The following is an 11,507-nucleotide window of genomic DNA, read 5'->3' as shown; positions in this document are numbered from 1 at the left end:
ATTATCTCCAGCAATAAACACCCACGATATATAGTTGGTTTGAAAATGAGCAGAAAAACTAATTGGTTTTTCAACTTCCAGATAGGGTTTATGAGAGAATCTCAAACCAAACAACCAAGTTTGCTAGAAACTGATTTTCTTCAACAGCAGCTACTCTAAACACTTCATCCAAGATTCTATTCGAATATGCAATTCCTTAACTGAAATCTTAGATCATAAAATACATTCAGAAGATTAAATATCTGAAATCTTCACATGTGGATTCAATAAAATATGCAATCAGGATTCTAGAGATAGAATGCAAAGATAATGCATTAGACGCACAAGGTCAAGTTAACAAACAACAAATACTAAATTTTCAAGGATTGATTAAGAAGTTAGTAATTAGAAACCCATGAATGGGTGAAAACTCATAAAACTGGATGGAATGATTAAAAGGTCGAAGAAGTTGTTCAAATTGTAACAAACCAGGAACGAGTTAAGAAATTCCCGTTGATATGATTTTTATTAATTATAATCATTACAGTACTATAAAAATTATTAAATTTATTAGACACGAGAATTTATTGAATGAAATAATTAACTTGTAATTCACAAAAAAAAAATAAAAAAAATGCTCATAGGCTCGTGTAAGAAGTACCGATCCTGCATAGTATTAACTTGGCTTGACTCCTCTCATCAGAAGAAAGCGAAAAAAGCAAAAATGCAATCTATGTCCCTGACGCTGAGCAAGAGGCTCTCCAATTCAAAGCCTCTCTTCAGAATCTCTTCCAACCTCGTCGCTCACGCATCCTCCGCCACAACCTCTCCGCCGCCACCTTCGCCGCCAGTCCCCTCTCCATCCGCCCTCAACAGCCTCCTCACCGCTCCGTGGTCCGCCACTCAGTCACGCGGAATCACGCTCTCTGGATCTGATGTAAGTTCCTCCATTTTCTCATATGATTATTTATTACGCTTCGATCTCTCGTCCGTACTACTTTCGTTGTGATTGGATGCTTCGCTGATACTTTTAGGGCTCGTAAGTCGTAACTGTTCCTACTTGTGTTGTTGCAGGTTCGAGTCGGGAATCTCATTGGAAACCGAGGTTTTTTTATAAGTTTTTTGCGTTTTGCTTTCATGATTTGATTTTGATGTGTCTTTAGTTTCTAATGAATTCGCCTTCTGCGTTGTGATTGTGCTGGATGTGGGTGTTTTGCTTTCCAGGACGCGCTCACGAGGTAATTACGAAATGCTCTGGAATTTGGTTGTGGAATAGTTCTCATTGAAGTTGGTTTGGTTGTCTAACTTCTTGTTTGGTTATGTGAATCATGTTAGGTTCTCAAACTGTATCGCCCTCTTGAAGGAACGGGCAAAGCCACTCTTGAGGTTTATTCAAGATTCTCTCTCTCACTCTCTTATATAGCTCTGCTTGAATACTGACCTTTGCAGACATCTTATTCAATTTTTATTACTGTTGCATCTTATGTATCTTTCTGGTTTAAGTATTCATCGTTATTGGAATTCGTTTGTGATTATGCGTGATGTTTAAGGATGTGTTGTTTGCACATATATATATATTCAACTGCCTTAAGCAAGGAAAAGAGAATTAGAATAGCGATTATCAACAAGTAGTTTTTGTCATTCAAAGGAACTAGTATTTCTAAAGGCTTTCATTTGACATGATCTTTTAAGTGAAGTAGAGGCTCTTTTTGGCCATCATGTGTAAAGAAAATATTCTTTGTAATTTTTTCACACCTTTAAGATACAACATAATGAGCCAACTCCTTGTCTCTAGTCTCCACACTATGGTTTTGCTTATATTTTACTGCACCCCATGCTCCTCTTGTAAGAAGAAATTTCTTAAACAATTTTGTTTCATTTTGTTCACTCATCATTTGTGAAAAAGTAAGTTCTAATGTTGTATAATATTATGAAGATAAGTAGTTATTTTCTTTTGTAGTCTTAAATTCTCTCTTGTGTATTTGTTGTTATAAATAATTGGAGACTAACAAGTTATTCATCATGATAATTAATAAAAAAAATATGCTTAACCAGAGGCAGTGTTGTTAAATAGCTGCTACAGTGCTATTGCATTGCAGAATTTCTTGGACCTGCAATTGTGGTTCCCTCCGCTATCATGGCTGCCATCAATGTTGTGGTTGTGGCATGCATCCTGCATCCTTGCGAGTCTCCAGCCAATTGAACTTTTGAGATGATATTATGCTAATTTTTATGTATTTTATTGTTATTTGCAATTTTGCATACAAATACAACTTAATTTTCATACATATATAATTGATATATATCATATATTTCAACCGTTATGTGACTTGTGCTATATGCCCCCGATACTATCCACTATATGATATAGCAGATTATTGGCTTTCCGCCATTTTCTGCAATCCGCAGTTGACAACACTGACCAGAGGAACTTTTTTTTATTGATTTATGTACATATTTACTGGCTCACCAGTGTTAGAGAGATGTATTTATGTAACATATACTTGGATTACATGTAAATAACTAAAGAATAGAAAATAATTTTCCTGTAGAAGCAGCTGCATTGAATAATTTGATTCAAATACTAACTGTTGATTTTTCATGACATTTACCATAGATGTTCAATACCTGGGGTCACACTGTATGTTTTGATTTAGTAATATTTCATTTTAATGACCTGCACTAAGTATTGGATGCTGGATGGAATGAATTCTATATTTGGTACTGGTAATGCTAAATGCTCAAGTCTAGTTCATTTGTGTGACCAACAACAATGGCTCCCAGGTTCCGCCTCAAAGTGTAGCTGGTTATGCCACAGTTGCTACTACAGAGGATGGCGCTGAAAGGTTAGTTGTTGCAATACGATTACAGCTTTGATGGTAAAATTGATTGTGCTTTCTATCTCGTTAAGTGTCATCCATTATTGCATTGACTGGCTTGATTATTGTTGAGTCTCTTCACAATGGTTAGGTGCTGTGTATAGCTAGAAATTTGAAAGTTTTACTGTACATCTAATTATTACTGTCATTTATGTTCTAGAAAAAGAAATGTTATTAGATACGAAGGGGAAAATAAAAAGAGGATAAGGCATCCTTCAAACCACAATACAAGCACGACCCAAGGAGAAAATCCCAAAACTCTACTAGGAAACTCCATTCACAAAATACATGCAACAAAAGCGATAAACTATTGCTAGAAACAACTCAAAACAATACTCCCCTTGCTTCAAGCAAAGAAGATAACTTGACAGCTTGAGAAAGCCTAATTAAATTAAGCCTGCTGATTCCTTCACAGTTTATGCTCTCCACAATGTACTGTTGTTAATCTCATTTGTTGGTAAAATTGATCATGCTTTCAACCTTGTTAAGCATGATTACTGTATTGATTGGTGCTGTGTATGGCTAGAATTTTGAATTTTGATTGGACATTTAATCATTTCTTTCATTTATCATATTAAAAAGAAATATCATTAAATAGGAAGCGGAAAATACAAAAAGGGGATTAGATAACCTCGAAACAAACCAAAAAGGTCTTGGAAAAGAAAAAGTTAAAAATCCTAGGAAACCACAAACAAACACAACCCTAGGAGGAAAAAACACAAAATGGAACCACAAATGTTCCAAAGGCCAAAACTGTACTAGGAAATTCATTCCACAAAAAAGCTGCAACAAAATGGATAAACCAATACTAAAATAAACTCAAAACAAGATCCCCTTTGCTTTAAACAAAGATAACTTCAAAGCTTGAGAAAACCTAATTAAGCCTGCTGATTCCTTTATGGTCTCCGTAATTTACTGTTGTTGCTACCTTCTTCCACTTGTATTATATGCATTTGGCAAAAGATCACCTTTACTTCCTTTACCCAACAGATTAATCAGAAAGTGATTGTGGATCAGAAAATCAAATCACTTGTATTGTGTACTGATATAAATAGCTTCCTCATCAAAATCCGGTGCCCTTCACTTTGGCCAAAAGGTTTCATCTGTTCAACATCTAGGCTAGGCAGAATTCCCTTTTCAGAACAAGCATTAATAGAATGGCCTCCTAGAAGATTAATATCGTTCTCTATGGGATATGGGCTGCCTAAACTTATAACTATTGTTAACCTCAATACTTTGTTGTTGAAAAAGCTTCTTTACTTCTTCTAAGTTACTATCAAAATCAAGAAAATCTTCCTGAACTTTTTGTTGATCAAAAGTTCAGGAAGAGTGTCATCACTTTGATCAATCTGGAGATCATCTTTGACCCGTAGTTCATCCTCAAGCAGACCTCTCTCATCTTCATAGAGAAGAATCAAATTATCTTCATTATGCAAAAACCCACTCAATTCAATGCCTGCAAATTAGAATCTTCTCCAACCTCTTTAGTAAAGTGTAAATGTTGATTTAAATTACTAGGGCACTGTTGACATTATTTAATTGCACTCTATCTAACCCAACTAAGTGTGGAAGATATTCTTTAATTTTATGTATTACTATGAACAATATTATGTAGCTTGATGTTGCCAAAAGTTGTATTACCTTCTCATTTCCTGACCAAGGCTTAGTATTTGTTTAGCTGGAATTTGAGCTGATAGCTGTGTGATACAAACATCCAATACAAGTTAATTGAGTTTTGGATCAGATGTGTGTTTTCTACTCCCATTTCTTGTTTCTTGATAATAAACCTGTTTCAATTTTTTCATTGCTGTTATTGCTTATATCCATGGCCTATTAGTTCCAATGCTTTGGGGGTATATAAATATATACATGCTCTAATTGTTGTGCTTATACCTTCCTAATTGTTGGTTTAGTTTATTCAAGGTTTAAAGGGGCATTGGATTGGTCTTAATGCTTGAATCATTGTTTGATAATGAATGAAACATTAAGACACTTACGAGTTCCATGAGTGGTATTTTGTAGATATGGTTTGGTTAATTCCCATTTCCCGCTATCTATTGGTTGGCATATAGGAAGGAACGAAACAGTGGATTGAGTAAGGCAACGAAGACAAAGAGAGAGCAGCTCCTAAAAGCTACTGCAGTTGCCTCTCTTCTTCTAATATACCCGAACACTTATTCATTGCTCTTCGCAAATTTCTTTGTGTTCTGGCACTTATATGCAGGGATCGGAGAGATTTTGGCTGACTATGTTCACCATGAAATGACCAGAGAATTTGTCATGATTTCTCTCAGGTTGTTCTTGATAATCGCATTGAAGGATGTATGCTTAAATTTTGTATTTGTATAATCAGATAGTGCATGGGTTGTGCTGACATTACTTTCCAATAAGAGGCCATTGAGGGTCAAACTTGGCAAAACCTTAATTTGTAGTTTGTAGTCGTTTTCTCAAACTTAAGAGGCGAGGCAACGTGATAACTTGATGATTTATCATGGTAATGGATGAATTTTAGCGTGTCTTGCATATATCTTTTGTTGTTAAGTAGTATTTATGCTAATTAGTATCATATGATTGTAGTTATTAGTTAGGGGTGTTCAAGGTATGAGTCACTCGCGTACCTGAGTTATCCAACTAAACCCGAAAAGTGTGGGTTAAGTATTTTTTGTGTTTAGGTCAAATTCAATCTAACTCATTCGAATATGTTGAATTTTGGATTGGGTCACAGGCTGTAGCATTTGGACTCGTTGAACCATTTTTTTGTATTATATTATTATTATTATTATTTATTTTTATATAATATATATTTTTAAATTTTAAAAAATGAATTTATTATTACCAAACTAAGAGTAAGATCTCTTCTTTTCTCATTTTTCACGATTTTACTTGGTCAATCACAAAATTAAGGTTTTAACTCCTAATTAGTTGTAGAACATTTATTTTGTTTTTTAATTTATTTCAAACTGTTTTAAATTTAGTTGAAGTTTCAACTCATTTGACTATTTGAAAACATTAGAATTTTTTAATTATGTTGTAATAATTTTAGTTTGAGTTTTTAGATTTTGTGGGTTTGATTCTTGAACTTATTTATTATTTTTTAATTTTTAAATTATGTTTAACATAATATGTTAGTCTATATGATGATAATGTAATTTTTTTCTTAATCTTTTCTTTCACTATTTGATTACTTGTAATTATTATAAGTAATGTATTTAGTATTCTATTTAATAAAAATTAACTTATTAAAAATATTGAATTTTTATAAATAATAGATAATTTGAAATGTTTTGACTTGTTGATCTAACCTAATCCGTTTACAAAATGAGTTGGTTTTGGTTGAGTTTTATTTTTTTTTTTTAAAAAAAAATCAACTTAAACCAATTCGTTCAAATTTAATTGGATAGGTTCCGTGTTTTGTCAAATCCAACCTAAATTGATCTATATATACCCCTAATTATAGTGTTGGATAATAAATATATGTTTTGTTTTTTCTTCATGTTTTTGAAAGAAAAAATGGTATGCATATTTATATTGCAGCATGTGTTATGGACTTTTTTGCTTAAGGTGTGATTAGCGTTTTTTGATCTTTGGACAGTCTAGGATACATTGTGTTGTAGAATGTAGATTTATACTAATAGTTAGATTTAGGTTCAGATAAATGTTAATGTGGATTTTGAAATTTTTTATACCCTTTTAATTGGTGGATTAATTTTCAAGTTGATTTTGTTAAATAATTTATGTTCGGTGATTATTTTGTATTGTTATCATGTGATTCTACTTATATAGGTATGACAACTAGGTGAGTTAGGATCAGGTTTTGATTATTACACCCCTGACTCCCCATCTCTATCCGTCTCTCCCCAAAACCCAATGAAGGTATATATTTATCCCATCCCCACCCTTGACCGAGTTGGGATTTTTTTCTTTCCGTGCCTAACATGCTTATAAAATTTTATAAAAAAATATAATTTTTCATAAAATGAAAAATATAATTTTAAATAATAACTATACTATATTTTTAGATTGTACATGACCCCAAACCCAACTTTGGTTATCGAAAAAAATCTAAACCCAACCTCGGTCAACTTGAATTTTTCCGTCACAATCGAGACGGATTTGGGGTAGGCTCCACGGGTTCGGAACCTTGTTGCCATGCCTATGCTTATAGCGACTAAAGGAAGAATGTTAAATATGTTACTACTAGTCTTTTATGTTTATCTTCCCATATTTTTACTGTCACTATTTTTTATGGTACCCTTTTTTTAGTTAATTTACATACACAAATTATAAAACTTACCGCAGCCAACTAATTTGTTGAATATTGGTTTGCACAACGTTAACCTTCAGCATGGAGAAATACGACTATTTTTATTTTCGTACAAAAGATTTACGTAGAAAATAAGTTTAATTTAATTTATTGCCACAAGCTTCAATGGTAGCGTATATTATTACTTACAAAATGACTTATCAAAGAATTACTAATAAAAATTGAAATTGATGTTTTATTCTTCGAGTCCAGAAATTAGAACTTGGGACTTTTTTCCAATTAATTGACGCACTAGCTCCTCCTACTTTAAGTCAATAAACAGAATACATTATCATTTTATATTAAACAGGTAAATTTTAAGAATGACAATCGAACTTGAATTGAACTAATGTTCTTAAAGATTATTTACAACGAATGAAGTTTTTATATGTCAAATGAGTCTCAATTCAGACCTAAAGAAAAGTCTGAAAGATTTTTAACTTTTTAATTTGAATTACACGCACATCGTATATAACGCATCACATTACACACATAATATTATAGTATAAATATATATTTTTTACATTATATAATTAAAGTCTGAAGATTTTTAACTTTTTTTTTAATTTGAATTAGATATTTTAAAATTTTAATTGGTGTTTTTTTTTATTAATTTTTATTTTAAAACAATACTAGTATTTTAGTTTTACTAGTCTGTAAAATAAATTACATTAAATTGAAATTTGAGAAATAAGTTAGGATATAAGTATAAAGATTCTCCTTAGTTATTACCACATACATTAAAATTGTTACTCGTGTAAATACATGAATATAGTTTTTTTCCCTTTCTTAAATCGAGATATAGGAACAAATATTTAGGGGTCACTAACATTTATGTTTAAAGTGAATTTTAACAAGAGACTTTATTAATTAAATTAATAAAAATATTTTTTTTTCAATTCATTTATTCTTAATCGAAAATTTATCAATCTTTGGTCATATTTCATCAAATTTAAGTTTAAAAATAATGATTAAATGATAGTATATAATATAATTAAGTTAATTATATCCAATTTATGTTTCTTCAATTATTAGTGACGTGGTTCAACGTTGACTTTGAGTGAGTTTCAAGACATGTAATTTTCAATTAACTCCCTAAACTAAAAAAGATTTTAATTGGATTTTTAACCACGTAATTTTCTTTAATTGAACTCCTAGGATTTTAAAATCATTGTTAATTGTCATCTTTTTTGGATTTCAAGACACACCATATTGACTCTAGAGACTTTTAAGTTTATAGACTCGATTAAAAAGAGTAGTTTAGAAATCTATCTGAAAATTTTCAAATAATTTAGGACCAATTGATTAATTTTAACTTGAAACAAATTAATTAGCAAGGAGGAAAAAAATAATCTAATGTTACTTTTAATTTATATTTTAGAGTTATTTTATTTTGATACGTTAAATTTCAAAAGTATCTTTCTAATTTTTTGTGTTAAAACTTAATGTATCATAAGTATAAAATAAGGATGAAAAGTAATGGATCAAAATTGATATTAAAATTTTTAAAATAATTAACTTTACATAATAATAACTAAAAATCATCATTATCTTTATTTTAAAAAATAAACAACTAAAAAAATAATCTCCAACCTCTTCCAAATCTAAAAAGATAAAAAATACATCATACAAATCAAATAACGTCAACACATAATTTCTCCGAAAACACAGAAATTTCTTATACTCCTTACTGAAAAATCAAAACTTTCATATAATTATGCTATTGAAAATAGAAGAGGAAAATCTCCAATTAATCAAAACCTACAAGAGGATGTCATAATGTGACTCTTGCATCAGATCTACAAAAAAGACCTCAAGCGACATGGTTACATCGGACAAGTAAAATTTCTCATCAAACATTTATAACTGGATCAAAGGAAGACAAGTAGCACGAAGAGGTGTCACCGCTGTATTAATTATTTTAAAATTTAAAACCCTCACAAACACTAATATTTCTAATAGAAAATTAAAAAGAACCAAAACAATATATTTCAAAACCATAAAAGATGAAACTTTTAAAATATAATGTATCAAAACAAAATAATTAAGAAACATAATGAACTAAAAGTGACATTAAAACATTTAAAATTTTAAAAGTTATCAAAACACTAACATTATTAACAAAAAATAAAAAAATGACTAAGATGATACATTTCAAAAACATAAAACACCGTAACAAAACTTTAAAAACTTAATATATCAAAGTAAAACAATTGCAAAACAAAACATAATGGACTACAGGTGACATTAAGAAAAAAAAAATTGAAGGAGAAGTTGGCTTTATCTCAATGCTCATGAAAAAAAATTGTATAAATGATTCATTAATAAGAAACATTAATCCATAAAAATTAGTAATATTTAGTCGCAATAGCTATACTTGACTGCAAAATATTGGTAAGTTCCTTTTATAGATCAGTTAATCAAACGTCAATTGAGATCAGATTCTCTCCAGCAATAAACACCAACAATATAGTGGGCATTGAAACAGCAGCCATCATTAATGCATTAAAATCAGTATTATTATTCTCAACCACAGCAAACCCACTGTACGGCTAGAGAAAGCAACAACCAAATTTAGTTTTACAAATGCATGATAAAATCTGTTTGTAACCACAATAGAATTAATATCTCACATTAACCTTTGTTTATTCAAAGCAACTTAGTTGCGACTTGTGTCAGCGAAGAAGCTGTTGATGGAGGGCATAATCTCCGGAGTTCTGTTGCGCACATACTTCCTCAGGAAGTGCTCGGCATACTTCTCTCCCTCAGCAAAGTTCTCCAAAACTCCTGCCTTCCTTCCCTCCTTGTTCACCCTAAATACATGACAAGAACAAATGAATCATCCATTGTTTCCCATTAATAACCAAAACACTAATACAAATTAATTAAATTAACTAACAGAAACACCTCTTATGATGACGAAAAACTCAATGCATACAAAATATTTGATCCAACTTATTGTTAAAAAGAGTTAATATACAATTTGATCTTTGAAAGTGATATCCTATTTATTTTTTGTCCCAAAAGTGTTGGTGTGTGCAATTAAGTCCTCAAATCACATTGTTAGTCCTTTCATCACAAATATATAATCAAAATGTGAATAAATTGTGAGCAAAATTAATACATTAAGAATTAAATTGTACATATTTACACTTTTGAGGACTAATTAGTCTCTGAAAAGTCTAAAACATGATTAACACATTGAAGGACCAAATTGTATATCATTCTGATTCCAAAGATTCCGAATTGAATTAATAAAAATCAATATTCACCCTGATTCTTCGACGTGCTTTTTGACTTGGCTGGTCAAGGAAGAATTCTAATTAATAGTCAACACCTCCCCACTTTCCTATCCTCTTTTCCCCCTTTCCTTCACCATTTTATCTTCAATGCACATACCAATTTATCATTTTTTTTTATAAAAAAAGTAAACAATTCAGGTAATAACAATTCACAAGGAGTCGAAGACTAACAACTGAGAAATTTAACAAAAAAACGCAACAAGTATTAATCCCAAATCCCTAATCATTCATTACGATCCCATCCAAACAACAAAAAACCCTCACAGCATGAAAACTAATTTCAATAATTTCAAAGATCAAAACCTAAAAGAAAAAGAAACCAAATTCAATTCAGAAAATGAGGGAGAGAGAGACCTGACTTCAGGGTTGATGCAGATATTACGAACCAGTTGGAATCCACAGATCCCAACAGCAGCACCAACCGCAGCGAACAGTGGATACACCTGAAAACAAAAACAAAAAACAAAAACAAAAAAAACAGTGAAACCCTAAAACGAAAAAAAAAACGGTCGAATACGAATATTCCGATGATGGATCGAAACGCACCTCGGGTCTGAGCCAGCGGTTTGCCATGGATAGTTGGAGCGTTGAAACCTGAAAAAGGGTAAGGGAAAGAGAGAGTGCTTGTGCAATGCGAAACGATGGAGACAGAGAAAGGAGTGGGTAGTGACAGAAAAATTATTATCAGAAGAAACTATGTGCGTTATAAAATAGTGTGAGAATTTTTCTAGACGCAACCCTATTGGTTGTTACAAGTTACAACTTGCAGCCACGTTGTGCCCGTGCACGCAACTCGATGCGCTGCAAACTAACAGCCCAAGTAATAAACGCCAGCTCAACATTGTTTTATAAGCGATTTGTTTTTTAGAATCTTATAAGCGATTTTTTGTATCATTGGTGTTTTTTTTTTCTTAATTATAATATATTTTTAGTTGTTCAAGATTTGGAGTATGTGCTTTTTAGTAGCTCAACTTAATAAAATATATATATATTTTTAGTCTTTGATTGATTTTGGTAGTTTAGATGCATAATTTGTGATGAGTT

The 11,507-nt window shown here is 31.3% G+C and overlaps 2 protein-coding genes across 2 annotated transcripts; one reads left to right on the top strand and one right to left on the bottom strand.

The window, feature by feature from the left end:
- The first annotated feature begins 629 nt into the window (after window positions 1–629).
- On the top strand, window positions 630–5,385 carry LOC114409786 (succinate dehydrogenase subunit 4, mitochondrial-like). The gene is made up of 6 exons (XM_028373373.1): window positions 630–916; window positions 1,054–1,084; window positions 1,204–1,217; window positions 1,315–1,365; window positions 2,764–2,825; window positions 4,931–5,385. Exons 1-6 carry the CDS (start codon window positions 704–706, stop codon window positions 5,205–5,207), a joined length of 648 nt encoding a protein of 215 aa, XP_028229174.1. The 5' UTR covers window positions 630–703; the 3' UTR covers window positions 5,208–5,385.
- A 4,246-nt stretch (window positions 5,386–9,631) lies between these two features.
- On the bottom strand, window positions 9,632–11,287 carry LOC114409785. Its single transcript, XM_028373372.1, has 3 exons — window positions 11,010–11,287; window positions 10,818–10,906; window positions 9,632–9,974 (listed from the first exon to the last, which is right to left on the bottom strand). The coding sequence occupies exons 1-3, from the start codon at window positions 11,034–11,036 to the stop codon at window positions 9,821–9,823; spliced, it is 270 nt and encodes an 89-aa protein (XP_028229173.1). The 5' UTR covers window positions 11,037–11,287; the 3' UTR covers window positions 9,632–9,820.
- Between the last annotated feature and the right edge of the window lie 220 nt (window positions 11,288–11,507).

The sequence above is a fragment of the Glycine soja genome, chromosome 4, assembly GCF_004193775.1.
Source record: "Glycine soja cultivar W05 chromosome 4, ASM419377v2, whole genome shotgun sequence".
Classification (NCBI taxonomy): domain Eukaryota; kingdom Viridiplantae; phylum Streptophyta; class Magnoliopsida; order Fabales; family Fabaceae; genus Glycine; species Glycine soja.
Note: the sequence above shows the minus strand (reverse complement) of the source record. Positions and strands in the feature narration are given on the sequence as shown.

Coding starts and splice junctions, on each gene's coding strand:
- LOC114409786 (XM_028373373.1), top strand. CDS start 704: ATGCAATCTATGTCCCTGACGCTGAGCAAGAGGCTCTCCAATTCAAAG. Junction 917..1,053: donor TCACGCTCTCTGGATCTGAT/GTAAGTTCCTCC, acceptor GTGTTGTTGCAG/GTTCGAGTCGGGAATCTCAT. Junction 2,826..4,930: donor ACAGAGGATGGCGCTGAAAG/GTTAGTTGTTGC, acceptor GTTGGCATATAG/GAAGGAACGAAACAGTGGAT.
- LOC114409785 (XM_028373372.1), bottom strand. CDS start 11,036: ATGGCAAACCGCTGGCTCAGACCCGAG. Junction 10,907..11,009: donor ACCGCTGGCTCAGACCCGAG/GTGCGTTTCGAT, acceptor TTTTGTTTTCAG/GTGTATCCACTGTTCGCTGC. Junction 9,975..10,817: donor TGCATCAACCCTGAAGTCAG/GTCTCTCTCTCC, acceptor TCATGTATTTAG/GGTGAACAAGGAGGGAAGGA.